Source organism: Tachysurus vachellii, chromosome 25 (genome assembly GCF_030014155.1).
Source record: "Tachysurus vachellii isolate PV-2020 chromosome 25, HZAU_Pvac_v1, whole genome shotgun sequence".
In the NCBI taxonomy this organism is placed as follows: Eukaryota; Metazoa; Chordata; class Actinopteri; order Siluriformes; family Bagridae; genus Tachysurus; species Tachysurus vachellii.
In genome coordinates, this window is record NC_083484.1 from 11,114,454 (window position 1) to 11,132,578 (window position 18,125).

General features: G+C 37.6%; 1 protein-coding gene across 1 annotated transcript; it reads left to right on the top strand.

Moving 5' to 3' along the window:
* The first annotated feature begins 513 nt into the window (after window positions 1-513).
* si:ch211-197h24.6 (uncharacterized) lies at window positions 514-17,229 on the top strand. Its single transcript, XM_060861513.1, has 13 exons — window positions 514-630; window positions 1,018-1,075; window positions 3,547-3,577; window positions 6,000-6,077; window positions 6,162-6,301; window positions 6,418-6,543; window positions 6,737-6,782; window positions 9,831-9,905; window positions 10,310-10,435; window positions 14,828-15,042; window positions 15,205-15,309; window positions 15,972-16,035; window positions 16,986-17,229. Exons 2-13 carry the CDS (start codon window positions 1,019-1,021, stop codon window positions 17,006-17,008), a joined length of 1,086 nt encoding a protein of 361 aa, XP_060717496.1. The 5' UTR covers window positions 514-630; window position 1,018; the 3' UTR covers window positions 17,009-17,229.
* The last annotated feature ends 896 nt before the right edge of the window (window positions 17,230-18,125 follow it).

Genomic DNA, 18,125 nt, shown 5'->3' on the forward strand with positions numbered 1-18,125 from the left:
AGATATAAACTAAAGACATTTATGTTTGAGATCAAAAAATGAATATGAGCTAAATGTGTTTTCTGTTTTGCAGGACATTTTATAAAAATATTTTTCTTTGGGTTGCTTTAGGATTATTCTGATTTATGTTATGGATTAATAATCCTAATGCTTCTATGTTTGCTTATAAGGACTATTAGAAATGTTTTTTATTGTAAATTCAATAAACATATAAATAATTGAGCACCATGTATATTCATTTTAGGCAAAATTTTCAGGGGCAGTGTTTAATGCAGACAGAGAATAAGAGACAACTGTTCACAGTCCCCACCCTCTGATCCACATATATATATGATTTGATATATATATGATTCATATATATATATATATAGATATGTGTGTGTGTGTGTATATATATATATATATATATATATATATATATATATATATATATATATATATATATATATATACACACCATACATGAAAAAATATACATTTTATTTCTCATTAAAAAAAAAATGTATGAAAGACTTTTATTTTGAAAGCGAGCCACACTCCGGTCCTCCAGTAGTTACTCTTCACAGAACGAAAACAGAAGCGTTAGCTGTGAATAGTTCGATTTTGTCCACCGGTGAAGACGAAACGGAGGTAATTTTAGTACATTATTACTATTAATAATTTAAACTCAGCTGAACTATATGTTTAGTAATAATCAGTTTATTTTTTTGTAACGTTATTGTATACTAACTGATCTCACATGCTAACTAACGTGAAGCCAGATACGTTTAAATATGAATGCAGATGCGAATCATTGAGTCTGTTTGTCATTATTACGGATTTATATTTATGAACAACTTGCTGTGAGTTTTTGTTCCCTAGTAAAACTGTAACAAGTGATACAAGGTCGTTTCCATATGCTATACTATGCTATGCTATGCTACACTATGATGCTAATATGGTTTATGCTAGCAGACTCAGCACTTCTTTGACGTCACGATACGCGTGTAAGTTCATTTTAGTCCTTGTTTTGACTAGAATGGAGGTTTCAGCTCGAGGGCAAACCTTTCAGCAGAAAAAGAAGAACCCTGGGAAGGTGAGTTAATGCTAGCTATAATATAGTTAATGCTAGCTGTATTGCTATGCTAGCATGCTACGTGTGTTTTGGTATCACGCGCTTGTTTGTAAGCGAATTTATTAAAACAAGACAAAATGCAGAACCCACGCTTTAATCGGATTAGATAATAAATTGCATAGTTATCAGTGTTAATATTTACACATCGTCCGCAACGCACTGTAGCCTCTTAACAGTGTGCGTTGGTTGTTTAGCAACAAGACTTGTGTATTTATATGAATGAAGTGTGGTAGTGTAATATCTATCCCCAATTCCCCAAACTACCTTTTAAATTATTATTGTTTTTTTTTTTATTTTTGTTGTTATTATTATTATTATTATTATTATTTTCTTTTTTGTTATTTTAGTTTTTTATTACTATTATAATAAATAGTACTTTTATTGTATTATTATTAATATTATTAGTATGTTATTATTTATTTATTATTATTACAATTATTGTAATTATTATTATTTGTTTATTATTGTTTTATTTGTTTATTATTATTATTATTATTATTATTATTATTATTATTATTTTCTTTTTTGTTCTTTTAGTTTTTTATTACTATTATAATAATAAATAGTACTTTTATTTTATTATTATTAATATTATTAGTATGTTATTATTTATTTATTATTATTACAATTATTGTAATTATTATTATTTGTTTATTATTGTTTTATTTGTTTATTTTATTATTATTATTATTATTATTATTATTATTATTATCAGTCATTTTTACAAGTGCACCTGACCTGTATACAGAATAGGAGTAAAACTAATCCGATTGTAATTTCTGCCTGTTTAAATCAATTATTTTATTAATCAGTTAAATACAAAAATAGAAAATGTGTAAACTATTGTGTGTGTATTGTTGTGTTTGACTTACAGTATCACAGTCTGCATGTGTGCTTTGGAAATGATGCCCTGGTGCCTTAAAATGCTTAAAGTGATTTTAAAATAATTGTGGGGTTGGATTGGCATCACACTAATATTTTAAGTTTGGATAAAAGAGCTTCAGGTGGATGCTTTTTCGGTAGGTGGCAACACTATAGGGTCAAAAGTTTGCACGCCTGAGTCACAGCCATGTGTAAACCTTCCTCGAGTTTCTCCCTCAAAGATAGAAGGATACAGTTCTAATGGATATCTTTATATGGTGTACCATTAAGGATTTCTTTCACTGGAACTGAGGGCCCCGGTCTTGTTCCAGCATGACAATCCCTCTGTGCAAATGCGAACCATGAAGACTTGGTTTTTTAGGCTTGGACTGGAAGACCTGAAGAGTCCTGACCTCAAACCCCATTGAACACTTGAGATGAATTGGAATGGTGGCTGCAAGCCAAGCCTCTTCACCTAACACCAGGCTCTTGCTCCATTGTTGCTGAATGGGCAGATCTCCACAGCCATGGTCTAAAAATCAAGTGATTTTTTTTTTTATTTTTTTTTTATCCCTTCTCAGAAGTGTGGATGTTATTGTAGCAAAACAGGTGTTCTGGGTGTTACTCTATTAACACCCATAATGTGGGTGCCCACTGAATCTCAGTACTCAGGTGTTCATGTGCTTTTGGCCATATAGTGTATCATTTCCTTCTCTATACAAAAATTAAAATACATAAACATAACAGTTCATCTATATGTTGTCAAAGCAAAGGCTATGGCATTTAAACAGTAGCATTATTTAACAAAAAAAAAAAACCTAAGTGAGCGCACAGAGCCATATCTGTGAGAGTGAACAACTATTGCACAATGCTCACACACAAAGATATAAGCGTGAAGCGAGTGTGTGAAGGAGATGGTGCATGAGGGCACACTTCAGTTCTGTAAACACTGAGACATGCTCTCGTCATGTGGCCTCGCTCACTAGGCTCTAATTTGCAAAGATAAGTAAAATGAAAGACATAAAGTAAAAAAACAAAAGTCAGTTGTATATAAATAGAATGTAAAATTCAACTGAAAATGCAGATTTTTTTTCCTACAAGTATTGTACTTCCAACTTAAAGCTCTTGTCAGCAGAATGACAGCTAAGATCATCGGTGCATGCTCACGAGTAGAAATCGAGGACAGATGCTTCTTAGGGGTTATATAACCCTGAGCACATGAGAACGGGTGAATATGCAACATTAAGCATAAAGCTCTGCTGCTTGCTGTCTAATTTTTTAGTTATTAGTCATGGACTGTCATTTTCATGTCTAAATAATCCCAATGCTGTAGAGGGAAGAGACAGATTACTGTTTTTTCAGTACAAGTCTATGACTAACGGTTAGAGTTAATTGTGGCTCCATAACCTTCAGTCTCAAGAACAGGCTCCTCTGCTAATTGAGAGCATTGAAGTGGAGGATGGACCACAGGAGTGTTGGGGTCCTGTTCCCAACCTCGCATGCTGTTCTGTCTCTCTAACACCTCTTTATTTCTCTCTTTTTCCGACGGGTTTACTTGTCATCTATGACAGAAAACGCAGCAGACCTATGGTGGGGACATAGGTAAGTTTTGCCCTCAGAGCCCAGTTCTCTTCTTTTGACCTTCAGCACTCTCTGACCTTGGTGATGTTATTGCCAATGTGTCATGTCTGAGGTCTCCAGAGCTTTAATGTAACGCACAAAATCAGCCGTATGGCTATAATAGGATTTAATAAAATGATTAGTGTTGTCTTGCATAATTATTTTTTTTGTTGTTATTGCAGGGTGTCTGTAGGTTTTTAAATTCATACTTTTTGTCTTTTTGCAATTTGCTTTCCGAAATGAATGGTCCTGTGAGTGAACAGTTGCCAGGTCCAACCATTTTGGCTTGTTTAAAATAATGTTCATTTCATACCACATATGTTGTAAGCATCATGGAGACCAAGATGCCGTCAAAGCAAGTCGAGTTCTGGAAAGGTACCGGTCATCTTTTAATATCATCATTTTAAAATGCCAAGAATATGGCACAGCCATGCCTCTCACATGAATTTAGGGATGTATTACTCGTCATCATTACTCAAGAAGGAGAAGATGTTCACCGGACAACAAGAGCCTGGATACATCACAAAGCAGGACGTTATCGAGGAATGGCAAGAACAAAGCTAAGGCTTAAAAAAGGCATTTTAAATAACATTTGAAGTTTGCCAAAAAGGCACACAAGAGTGAAGAGCATCAGCAAACGTGTAAATAGATTATCTGGTCTGTTGGAGACTAAAGCCTTTTAGCATTGGAACCAACTGTGAAGTTTGAGCTAAGAACTCCATCTCCCAGTGTGAAACATGATAGTGGTAGCATCATGTTGTGGGGATGATTTTCATCAGGAGGACCTAGGAGAGGTCAGAGTTGAGGGCAAGTCGGAGATCAACCCTAAAAAAAATTCAACACTTTCTCACAAAAGCGGGTGTGGAACACTGAGCAGATTTCCGTTGAAGATAAGCTCTATCATTCTGCAAGACAGTGGGGCAGAAGTTCACCTTGCAGCTCCACAGTGATCCTGAACGTCTTGCCAGAGCTAGTCAAAAGTTACCTGCATTTGGATTTGGAGCCAAAGACGGCTGGACCCTGGAGCGTGAATGCCAACAGATTTCTGCCTTTTAAATTAAATTACTTACTTAAACTTCTGCAATATTATTTTTCCCCATCATTGCCCCAATACAGAATCTGTGTAAATAAAATGGCTAAAACATTCTCATTTACATACATTCTAGGTTGTACCTTCTTTTTAATAAATGGAAATTTAGGATTGAATTAGAATGAAAGTACCATCTTTTAAAGTAATCAGGTTAACTTGATACCTGCAGACACCCCAGTAACTGAATTTATCCTGAACAACATTAGAAACTTATTGTCCTGCATCACTGACTGAATGTGTTCACAGTGAGTTATGGTTGTTTATGATATGGAAAGATGGATTGATCTTCATGGCCTGTCCACTGCAAGGACTTTTTTTTGCTGGACAAACCTGGCAAAGTGTGGTCCAGTGAGATGCAGTCTAAAGCCAGTTCAAACAGGAACCATTTCTGTACTGTATGTTAAATGACAACATTCAGTGAAGGATAGCTGGTGTTCTTCAGTGGACAGGTCTGAGTCCAGTGCTGTTTGGCAGACATAGCTAGGCCTACTGGTTAATTCAAGAAAGTAACCATTTGATGCTGAACTGCATCTGTAAGTAACTTGGAATTCTTTGGAGAGTTCACAGAACCTTCCTCTATCTGGTCATCCTGAATGTTTGGAGGACCATAAAGAATACAAACAACTTAACTGCAATGTGGTGGACATTTTGACCATTGGAATCTGTCAGGACTTATTTGGAGGGAACTTCCTTGTGGTCCATTCAGTCTGTGCCTTAATATTCCTTGGCATCAGAATGAATGTTGTGCACATCCAGAAAGCCGAACTATCTTGAATCCATGGAGAATTGTTAAGTTTATAACTAATTCTCCAGAAGTTTCTGTGGCCACTTTTTGAAAAACATCAATCATGGTGTTTAGGACAATATGTGAACTGTGTTCACTTTATATATATATATATATATATATATATATATATATATATATATATATATATATATATATATATATATATATATATATATAAAAAAAAAAAGTGGATCAGATCTGAAAATGTTAAATCTGATCCAATATCAATCTCCAGAATCAGCCAGATATCAGCACCAGTAGTGATGCTTTTGATATCTGACTGGGGCAACTTGGTAGTTGTTGGTAAGCAGTGTTTTGACCAATAGAAAGAATCAGGACTGAGTTTTTATGTTGTTCAGCAGTTCATTTTCCAAACGTGGCTCACTTGATTTGCCACAAATTTTCCACTTTGCTGCTGCCTATATGGGAAGAGCAGCGTAATTAAGTGCTCTGTTGAATTAGAGTGGATTTAGAGATTTAGGATTTAGAGTAATTTCATTCATTCTAATTCATGCAACTTCCATCAGTGTTCACCAGGCAAGGATCCATTCAGACTGTTCCCTCCCTCAGCAAACGGCTGAAAACTGTCACAGATCCGGTTATCGGTACGTTTTATATTGTCAATAAAAAATTAAGCTCATTGTGGAAATGTAGGAGTACTGAGTGTGTGTGTGTGTGTTTGTGTGTAGGCCTACAGTATGTGTGGGAGTATCGCAGCCCCAGCAAGACAGTCCCACCTCATTACCAGTGCAGACTGTGTAAAGTGCAACTGCGGCAGAATGAAATGGCTTCTCATGTTAGCGGATGGAAGCATTGCTTCAAATACCTGGTAAGGCTTGTAGGTTTCAAATTAAACATACTTCATCCTTTGCTCCCAGTTAATGAGAGTCTTCGGCACAACGTGTGCATGTGCCATAAAGATTTTCCGTCTTACTTGAAAAACAGAAACTTACTCACCCTGGAAAAATGCCTCATGAAGAAGAGGAAGTAACAAAGAACCCAGCTATCAAAAAGGAACTGAAAGTGATCACTGCTGAGGTGGAGAAGACTGAGGGCAGAGGTCAAATCAGGGTAAGAGTCAGTGAGTCTATATATTTATAATGCCTTGTGGGAGTATTATTATTATTTTAAAATATTTGTTTTATATGATCAGCTTGCCATGAAGTATCCAAAATACTTTCCCTCCTTGGTCACTGTTATTTGAGGACATTTGTGAAAATCCATTTGGCTTTCTTAAGATGATGAATTTAAGTATTCTTTTCAGGTTCTCCTTAAGGAACCGTACAAGGTGTCATCCTTTCAGAACATGAGTAAGTCCAGCCCTGTTCACCTCAAATGTTTGCTAATGTTTGCACATTAGTACACGCATATTGCAACCATTGATAAGTACAGTGGGGCTCGAAAGTTTGGGCACCCCAGGTTAAAATTTGTATTAATGTGCATAAAGAAGCCAAGAAAAGATGGAAAAATCTCCAAAAGGCATCAAATTACAGATTAAACATTCTTATAATATGTCAAAAAAAAAGTTAGAATTTATTTCCATCATTTACACTTTCAAAATAACAGAAAACAAAAAAATGGCTGTTTGGGCACCCTGCAAAGTTTATAGCATGCACCGCCCCCTTTGGAAAGCTGTGACCTGACAGTGTCATGGATTGTTCTCAATCATCGTCTGGAAAGACCAGGTGATGTCAATCTCAAATGGTTTAAATGCCCAGACTCCCCTGACCTTCCCCCAACATTCAGCACCATGGGTTCTTCTAAGCAGTTGTCTAGAACAGTGATTCCCAACCCGGTGCCGGTCCGTGGACCTGTTAGTACCGGGCCTTGAAATATTCCCAGAATTTTTTTTTTATAATAATAATAATAGTCTTTTTTAAATGCTATGACATGTCATGCTATTTAATCCAAAACATAAACAATAAATAAATTAAAATGTGTTTCTTTGAGCGCCTTGCGATTGCTTAGCAACGTGTCGTATCTGAACGGACTGCAAAAAAACACGGTGCACCTGAAGTGACCGAAGTATGTGGAGAGATGAGCGGGCCTCAGCAAACTTCAATGGCTTATTTCATTGCGGGCAGTTCTGGTAAAAGGAAAGGAGATGACCAACTCGAAAATAGCAAGAGGAAAAAAAAGTCAAGCTTCAATCATAAATACGATACCTCATACATTAGGTATGGATTTACGACAACAGGCGATTCCGTGGCGCCAAATCCGTTGTGTGTTATTTGTGGTGAAAACTCTTCATGAAGCAATGAAGCCGTCAAAACTTCAGCGGATCTTAACCACCAAACACCCAACTCTCAAAGACAAAACGGAGGAGTTTTTCGAAAGAAAGACACGAGTTGCATTGTTTTGGATGCATATATATGTTTTTTATGGATGCCCAGGAAGAACAAATAGGTTATAGTAATATCAATAAGCAGTTCATGTTCTGTTCTCATTGGTCTGGTCTGGTATTTTTTGTTAAAGGTTAAAGCTTAATCTCTAATTTTATACTTTTATAAAATTATTGGCTGCAATCACTGTGTTTGCTATTGTGTTCTAAAACTGTCTTGACTGTTGAAACTGGCTCTTATTTTCATACAATTAGCCTTTGTTGTCACCTGTTGGTGAGTGAAAACACTAAGTTGCTGTTGAAGTGATTGTCTTTAGTGGTTCTGGAGAGAATTGTCACATGAAATGGACTGGTATTTTCATACATTTTGCCATTACTGCCACCTGCTAGTGAGTGAGTGCTGTGTAAGTTGCTTTTGAAGTAGACCTAATTGTATGGGAGAAAAGGGAAACGTTTTGTGAACCGGTCTGAAAGTTTAAAAAGATTGGTATATTCCTACAAGTTTGTTGCCACCATGTTCATTATATGCGATTAAATGATAGGCTGTTACTGTTTTACACAGTGATATGTTCCAAACGATGCATCTTAAAATTGAGGCATAAGAATTGACAACTGGTCCCTGGAATTTTTTTTTATGAATAAGCTGGGCCCTGGCACAAAAAAGGTTGGGAACCCCTGGTCTAGAAAACTGAAACTGAAAATAGTTGATGCTCACAAAGCAGGAGAAGGCTATAAGAAGTTAGCAAAGCGTTTTCAGATGCCAATATCCTCTGTTCGGAATGTAATTAAGAAATGGCAGTCATCAGGAACAGTGGAAGTTAAAGCAAGATCTGGAAGACCAAGAAAAATATCAGACAGAACAGCTCACAGGATTGTGAAGAAAAGCAAGTCAAAACCCAAGTGTTTGACTGCACGATCCCTCCAGAAAGATCTGACAGACACTGGAGTTGTGGAACACCGTTCCACTATAAAGAGATACTTTATGTACAAATATGGTCTACATGGAAGAGTCATCAGAAGAAAACCTCTTCTACATCCTCACCACAAAAATCAGCGTTTGAAGTTTGCAAATGAACATATAGACAAGCCTGGTGCATTTTGGAAACCAGTTCTGTGGACAGATGAGGTTAAAATAGAACTTTTTGGCCGGAATGAGCAAAGGTACGTTTGGAAAAGAAAGGGCACAGAATTTAATGAAAAGAACCCTCTGTCCAACTGTTAAGCATGGGGATGGATCAATCATGCTTTGGGGTTGTATTGCAGCCAGTGGCACAGGGAACATTTCATGAGTAGAAGGAAAAATGGACACTAACTTGATGCCATCTGTGAAGAAGCTGAAGTTCTACAAATGGATAATAATCCTAAACACACCTCGACACAAATCCACGGTGGATTAAATCAAGAGGCGTAAACTGAAAGTTTTGCCATGCCCTTCACAATCTCCTGACCTCAACATAATTGAAAATCTATGGATAGACCTTAAAAGAGCAGTGCGTCACAGACTGCCCAGAAATCTCAAAGAACTGGAAGAAGAATGGGCGAAGATACCTCAAACAAGAATTGAAAGACTCTTGGCTGGCTACAAAACGCATTTACAAGCTGTGATACTTGCCAAAGGGGCGGTACAAGGTATAAACTCTGCAGGGTGCCCAAACTTTTGCAGATACCATTTTTTTTGTTTTCTGTTATTTTGAAAGTGTAAATGATAGAAGTAAAATCTAACTTTTTTTTTGACATATGATAAGAATGTTTAATCTGTAATTTGATGCCTTTTGGAGATTTTTCCATCTTTTCTTGGCTTTATGCACATTAATACAAATTTTTACCTGGGGTGCCCAAACTTTCGAGCCCCACTGTAGGTGTTTTTTTTTTTTACATATAGTTATGATCTTGGTAACACAGTGACTTACCCCACTGTATGTATTTTAGTATGTACGTGGATCTTGTACCATAAGGCTAAAAATAACTGTGTGCCCACTGTTTTTTTTAAACTGTATCTCCTTTGTGTGTATGTTAGAGTCTGCATTTCCCCATGTAGTAGGGCCAGGTCCTACAAGTCTGCTTGGACCAATTCCTGGAGATTTTCACTCAGGTTAGTCTGTCTGTATATGTATGGAGGATTCATTTATTTATTTAAAAAGAAAAAAGCAAAGCCCTCATTAAGGGGAAGTCGTGGCCTAATGGTTAGAGAGTTTGACTCCTAACCCTAAGGTTGTGGGTTCGAGTCTCGGGCCGGCCACGACTGAGGTGCCCTTGAGCAAGGCGCTCCCCGGGCGCCGCAGTATAAATGGCTGCCTACTGCTCTGGGTGTGTGGGTGTGTGTTCGTTCATGTGTGCACTTTGGATGGGTTAAATGCAGAAAATGAATTCTGAGTATAGGTCACCATACTTGGCTGTATGTCACGTCATTTTTTTTTCACGTCACCTATTTTACAGTATAAATCACGGTAGATTCAAAGTCAGTTTTTAAATCTATATTGGCTTGTTTTTCCTCAGGTAGACCATTTGGTGGTGGGTTTTTGGACCCACCCTTTTCAGAGGAGTTCCCACCAAGGAGTGGTATGATGTCTGATTTTCATGGCGGTTCGGATAACGGCCCCATGAGGAGCTCTGAACACTACGGTAATTCTAATTGAATCTCTGCACGTCTTTGAATATTGAAAATTAATTACTGTGAAATACTGTGCATTCAAGATTTTTTACACACTTACTCTATAAACGTTTAGATTTAATGTTTTTGTAATTAAATTGTTTTATGTTGAACTGATTTGCCAAATTGATAAACTCACATTGGTAGGATTTAAAAAAAAAAAAAAAAAAAAATCAACCCTACAGCTGACACTGTATAGTAAAACTGTAAGTTTAAATGAGTTTATTCTAGATTTTCGAGGCAGGTCTGTGTTGAGACACATATTTTTTATTTCCTGCCAAAAAATTCCCCTAAAATCCTTTATCATCATCCCGGAATTCCCCCTATGTTCTGTTTTGAGCTTATTGAATTCCCCTAATTTTTGTTTACAACCTCTCTGGAATATAAAAAATATGCAATGCACTACATTGTCATTGTATAGATATTTACTATTGCTTGCCCATTATCCTGTCTGTCCTGCTTTCTTTTCCATTTCTCTGGCTTGTTTTTATTTATTGTAGCAGCTATTTCTATAACAGCATTATCAGGTTCTTCAGGATTGTCAACTGGGTGGTTTCTAAGATCTGCCAATTACCAATGAACTTGATTTACTTAAAGTCAAAATAAATGGAAGAAAATGGACTTCTCAAGCTTGAATATGATCAGCAAAGTTCCGACTTTATTGCAGCCAATAAATCTTTAGATCTTTAAAGTAAACTTCTTAAAAAAATGTCTTCAGCATCAAATCCAGCATCCTTGTCTGTTAGGCGCCGCCTTTTCTTAATTTACATAATTTAGCCAATCCCTCCCTTCCTCTTCCCTTTTATGGTTTTCTGGTCTTTTAATTTTCCAATATTTTTCATATTAACCCCAAGTTTATATATATATATACATATATAAAAAAGACTTGCACACTTTGTTCCGGACCCTCAAGAGAAGCGTGTGTGTGGATTTATCGCATAAGTCCTTGTGGATTATTTTCTTCACTTCCCCCTCATTTTGACTTCACTTCATAAGGTAAGCTTTTATTATTTCTCTTGATTCCATTCCACTCTGCTCAGTAAATACTTGCTTATTATCCAGTGCCTGTTTTTCTAGTTGATTAGATTACACATGACTGTAAATGATTAAATCATGGGTGATCGGCTTATTAACGATTGAATTACATGTAATTATGCCTTTAGCGCTTGCAACTGTTTGTCATACATGTTATGTTGTACTGGTCATACAATAGACCGGCCCAAGCCTTGCTTAATTTAATACTCTCTGTTCTCTCCCTTCCTCTCTGTCTGTGTTTGGGTACCATGGCTTCTAAGAACACTAGGCCTCGTCAATCATCTCCCTCCAGTCCTTATCCACACCCAGGTAGATTCATGTCTCCCTCCAGGCCACATCCTGGTGTTTCGGTGACTCCGACTGCACACAATATCCGTCTGCGCCACTACAGGCATTCTCATCTGTCTGCTCTGGCTGTGGAGTTATCCAACTACTTGGATCGCCTTTACACCACAAAACGTCCAATCATGCCACCACACCTATCACCAACTCTCACCTTACCCTCTATTGTGATGCTATCACCCAGACCGATCCAATTACCTCTCCTTCCTTTATTATACACAGCACTCAATCTCCTCTTCGTCCATGGAATTATCGCTGTGCCTGTGATGGCATACGATGGTCAACCCTGCATCTCCATATGCTACTCCAAATCCCCCCTCCCTTTTCACCTTCCAGTCCAGAACCATTATCTTCTAATTCTCCCTCTCCACCATTCCATCTCCTGTCTCTCTCAATTCCACTTCCCCTGTTAATGCCAGATCTCCTTCTCCTGGTTGTTCTTACATTTACCTTGATTAGGCCATCTGTGTTCTTAATAAACCTGTGCCTTTCTCACACTTCCCTGTTTCCTGAGTGATCATTTTATTTTGATCAACTTTAATTTTCAATCTTACTATTAGGCACTTTGTTATTATTAATATTGTTGGGGGGCGGGGCTTGTCAATATGCGGCATAGTGAGTGTTCAGTGCGCATGTGTGACATTAGCAGAAAGCAGTTTTAGCATTGACTTGGAGGATAAAAACAAAGAAAGAAAGTGAAAAAAGGCTTACGATAAGGCAAGAAGTAGGACCCGTGTTAATATAGGATCAGCTTTCCAGCGCTGGAGAGAACTGAAGGAGCAGGAAGTTGGCGCATATTCACAGATTCAAGTTTCCCGAGTCAATAACTCCTGAGCTAAACGCTGTTACTACACAATTAACACCTCTTTTCTATCGTAGTAATGTAGAGACGCAGCTACAACCGCGTTTTGTGTAGTAACAGCGTTTAGCTCAGGAGTTATTGACTCGGGAAATTCAACTTTACTTAAGACGCCGAGGCGCTTTTTTTTTTCTTTCCCTTCTCAACAGGTGAGTAACGTTTGTTTTGCTTTGTTTCACAGAACTAATATATGCCGTCCTTTGCATGATTATGCTTGTGTGTCATTTTTGCTTGTTTGTTTATCTGCAATCGTATTGTTCTACCCTTCAGCTATGATAGACATTTCTTTCCATTATTTGCCTGGGTTGCATATGTATGTGTGGGGGCGGAGCTATCAATACAGGGGTGGGACCCATTTGGGTTAGGGGCGTGTTTGTTTTGGTGATTTCAAATGTTGACATTGGCTTTCAAAAATCGGAGACCCCACCTTTAAATCAAGTTTTTTCTATCATACATACACCTTCTTCTGAGATTTTTCCACAGCATTACTTCCCACTTTTAGACTGATAAGTCTAACATACCTAGCTACTCAGCACCAGTTATCTTATTTAATATGCATGATTCATTTTTAAACGTTTTACTTCTCGGTAAAGACTTTGCACTCAACGGCACCTTTGGTTACAGCACATAAACATTACATACAATAACATTTGATTGAGATTTGTAAGAATAGTAATCATTATTTCATGTCATCATTGTCACTATATAAAATAGTACATTTCAATCACATACATTCTAATCAAGTACCATAGAATAATACTAATTAATTATTACAATATTTGATTAACGCTGCCTGATAGTACCTAATACGAAACACTTATAAAACGTGATTCACTCGTCATTATCATTATTCAGCCACTACAGCAGTCTTTAGAATCACATAAACTTTTGTTACTTAAAACCATTACTCATTTTACACATTAAAAGTAATCCGCAAAATCCGAAACCGTGATTGAACATGATTAAATTGTACATAAGAATCATTAAACATGATTCAACCTAAAAATCTAAATTGTTTAAGTAAGTATAACTCAACATTAAATCGTGATAATCGTGATACATTACATTACGAATCAACACTAAATTATGAATCAACAGGATTCAACTGGGCATAAGACCAACTTTTTTCTTTTTGCTTTCCTGAAATGTTTAACCCTGACTCAGGGGTAGGTGAAAACACCTCTCGGTATTACATTTACGGTATTTGTCCTACATTCAAACTCACAACCTATTACTTAGTAGTCCAACACCTTAACCAATGAGTTCATGCACCCAACCGGGCACATCCTTTCTGAGCCATTCTACTATTTTGGAATACTTTTATCATGTATTACATTTCTCTTTCATTCATGAATTTTTGCACTGTTTACTGATTTGTACTGATTATAGTGATGTAACTGCATGCTTATGTATGCTGCAAGCATATAATACTGTGTGTACTGATAATATTGTGCTTAAATGTGCTTATACTCTGTATTCATATATTGTATATCTGCGTCCTTGCACTTCTGCCCCATGTTCCCACTTTTCCTGTAGCGTGGTCATCCCGACCCAGGTTTCCGTCATCTGCTGGCAAGCATAGCTGTTGACACTGGTGGAACATCTTCATGCTTCCACACTCTCTGCCTTTCCTTCTCTTCCGTTCTCCCACATCCTGTCACTCTGGCCATTATCCACACACTCAAGCCGAGCAGCCCCACCCGGGGCCCAGCCGCCTACTTCTTTATTAAACTGTATTTTTTTCACCAAATTCTGTCTTGTTTATTTCCACTTTTTCATTCCCACACACTTCAGTTGAACAGTTGGTCTACAGGAGGTTTTGGAGTAATGAGTTAGACAGCACTCTTTAGTATCGCCACCATATAACACCAAATAAGGGAATATATTTAATAAATGATATTATATTTAATAAATGGTGATCTGTCCATCCGGTTCCATTAAAAAAGGCTTGTAGAATCCATACCAAGGTGGTCCAGTACCGTACTTTTTCCTTTACTCGGTAACCTATCATGTTGGAAATATGGATTGCATATCAGCTGTACTCTCTACAAACCACAAAGTTATGGGTAATGGTGCAGATCTTATATTTAGGATGTCATCTAATAGTGAGACCTTGTTTCAACCCCAGGACCAGACATAATGATGGGAGGTCCAGACAGTATGCAACGTTTACCCAACAGCAGATCAATGCACATGGGCCCAGAGGGATTTGGGATGGGCCCACGAGGCGAGGACATGGACCGACCGTTCCCTGACGATCTGCCAATGAACAGCAATGACCGAATGATGAGATTGAAAGGCCCAGAGTCTAGCAGCACCCTCACAACTCTTCTTAGATGTCTGGTATAATTCTAAGTCTTAAGTCTTTTGATACATACTGCTTATGTACTGCTACTGGAATTAACAACACAAACTTGTGGTTTTAATTCCATTCACGTATGATGATGATCTTCAAGAGAAACACACTTTTTGGCAATGGGGTTTATTCAGTCTTGTTTATTTTAGGACACATTCCGCATCGAGTGTGAAGACGATGCTCAGATCGTGCTGAAGATCACACAGAAGCTCACAGACGTCTTGATGGAATACCGTCTCAGGACTGTCTCCACGGTAACAAACTCTCCTTGAGTACTTAGCATGTCCTTTCTAGTGACATTAAGAAGATGTGTGCATTTAGAAGTGAACATCAGTTTTCTTTTATACGATCCATATGATACGAAATTCATTTCTTCAACCTTACTTATGGCTACCCATCATTTTGTTTAGTAGGTAGACTATTCATACCGGCTTAGAGGATTGATTTGGCTCTGTAATCATGACTTTCCATAATAGCCATATCTTTTTATTTTCCACCTTAGTCTCTCAACGATACTGCAAATGCTACATCACGGTGCCAGTCTTCCATCACTCAGATGTCAATGCCTGTTTTTTTTTTTTTTAATGTTTTTTGGTTAAATGTAAAAAATAAGGTCTGTGGTTAACTCAAGTTTAAGTTGTTTTCAAGTTTTGTAAAACAAAAGAAATCACCAATTCCCCACTCATTTAAGCTTTTGCAGTTTCTAACAAGTGGCTAAATTGGACTGTAAAGGGTATTGGGGACAATAAACATCATCACTCTGAACAGGAAACTCATTTATTAGTACTAACTGAATTGTTAGTATGTACACATTTGGTCATGCATGATTATATTGTGGTTTAACTATATCATTTTCTCTGGCTAATTTGCAGTACAGTAATGGTGTTCTAAGTGTGTTCATTCACATGTTTTCCAGGGATCTAGTATGAATTCTTCTTGCCTGACAATGAGCTCCGACAGATTCTCCGGCAATATGTCAGGTGCGTCAACAAGACGATTACCACTTAAAGGCAGGGTCTCCGATTTTTGAGAAATGCTTCAGAAAACCGGGCCGAATAATAAAATAATCAAAAACAAAATTCAAAACAAACGTGTAGCCAATGAGCAGAAAGGGGCGGGGCTTGTCAATATGCAGCGGAGAGAGTGTTCAGTGCGCATGTGTGACATTAGCAGAAAGTGGTTTTAACATTGACTTGGAGGATAAAAACAAAGAAAGAAAGTGAAAAAAGGCTTATGATAAGGCAAGAAGTAGGACGTGTTAATATAGGATCAGCTTTCCAGCACTGGAGAGAACTGAAGGAGCAGGAAGTTGACCGCATATTCACAGATTCGAGTTTCCCGAGTCAATAACTCCTGAGCAAAAGGCTGTTACTACACAAACAACACCTCTTTTCTATCGTAGTAATGTAGAGACGCAGCTACAACCGCGTTTTGCTAGTAACAGCGTTTCGCTCAGGAGTTATTGACTCTGGACATTCAACTTTACTTAAGACGCCGAGGTGCTTTTTTCCTTCTCGATAGGTGAGTAACGTTGGTTTGGCTTTGTTTCACAAAACTAATATATGCCGTCCTTTGCATGATTATGCTTGTGTGTCATTTTTGCTTGTTTGTTTATCTGCAATCGTATTGTTCTTCCCTTCAGCTATGATAGACATATTTCTTTCCATTATTTGCCTGGGTTACGTATGTATGTGTGGGTGGAGCTATCAATACAGGGGTGGGACCCATTTGGGTTAGGGGCGTGTTTGTTTTGGTGATTTCAAATGTCAACATTGGCTTTCAAAAATAGGAGACCCTGCCTTTAACTCCCTTGTATACGTAGCAGCTGTGATTATTTGAGAAATACATAAGAATTGAACATTAATAGTTTCAAAATTATTGAAATCAACTTAATTCCATCTCTCTCTCTCTCTCTCTCTCTCTCTCTCAGGCCCTTCAAGATTCTTTAACTGAGCAGCCCATGTGATGCTGTCTATTTTGTTTTAAGGTGGCTCTGTTTTAGTGTACTTCTCACCATAAAACATTCAAATTGAATCTTTTACATTCAAGACTAAATGACCTTTGTTTTGGACATGTGTTGCAGGCCACAGCGATTTGTTAATCCTTTTTGGTTGTGGATTTAGAGTTCTAGAAATGTTTTGTACACTGATTTGAATAAAAAGTTTCAAAAATAAGATAGTGTTTAAGCCTGTGATTTCCAGGATGACAATATTTATATGATTTCTGAAACTATACCAGCTATAGGTTGTAAGCTTTAAAAAGGTTTAGTCATTTTTTGCTGCATTGTGAAAAGCAAAGTTTCATAGGTAGCCATTTGTAGTAGTATTTGTTGCTGAGATTACTTTGTCAATCACGTTAAAGTAACCAGAGTTAGTTTATTAGAATGTCTGGATGTTGTAGCTGCTTTATAGCTGACAACATAGCTTTCATTTTTTCATTTTTTTTTTTTAACCAAAATCTCCATCTTTCTCCATGTTGATCAGATGCAGGCTGCAACCGTGTCCTAAAATCTGCGTCTTCCAGCCACTTTTGCTGGACTTTGCACTTTCCCATCTCTTTGCGAGTACTTTTTAATGGAATTTACTTTCTCTGCATTAAAATTCTAGTGCTGTCCAAACATCTCTTCTCTCTTCTCTAGCTCTCAACAAAGACGGTCGCATTTTCTCTCCCTCTCCTCCCCTCTACTTTCCCTGCTTTGCTTCTTTCGTCTCGTCTACTGTCTTATACTTTGAGAGACTCTCTCCGCACTGCTCTCCAAACTAAAATATCATGGATTTGATAAACTGGTCTCTCAACGCAATTGACACCATCTTCTCGACGAGAAGCTTGGGTTCGGGGGAACCTGACTGCCCTGCCGGAACTTTCGCAGCTGGCTATACGATGGACGAGGGAGAGGTGGCGGGTCGTGTGTCTGGCGCCTCTTTCCGTGAAGGACATTGAAGATATCTACCTATTCGGAACCATGATAACAGGAGTTCTGCTGATTGGATTAGGCATTGCCCTGGGTTATCGAGAGAATCAGAAAACGGTAACAGCTGTTCAAAATCTCCCAAAGCTGCCCGTCATGATC

Coding starts and splice junctions, on each gene's coding strand:
- si:ch211-197h24.6 (XM_060861513.1), top strand. CDS start 1,019: ATGGAGGTTTCAGCTCGAGGGCAAACCTTTCAGCAGAAAAAGAAGAAC. Junction 6,302..6,417: donor AGCATTGCTTCAAATACCTG/GTAAGGCTTGTA, acceptor CTTGAAAAACAG/AAACTTACTCACCCTGGAAA. Junction 9,906..10,309: donor TCCTGGAGATTTTCACTCAG/GTTAGTCTGTCT, acceptor GTTTTTCCTCAG/GTAGACCATTTGGTGGTGGG.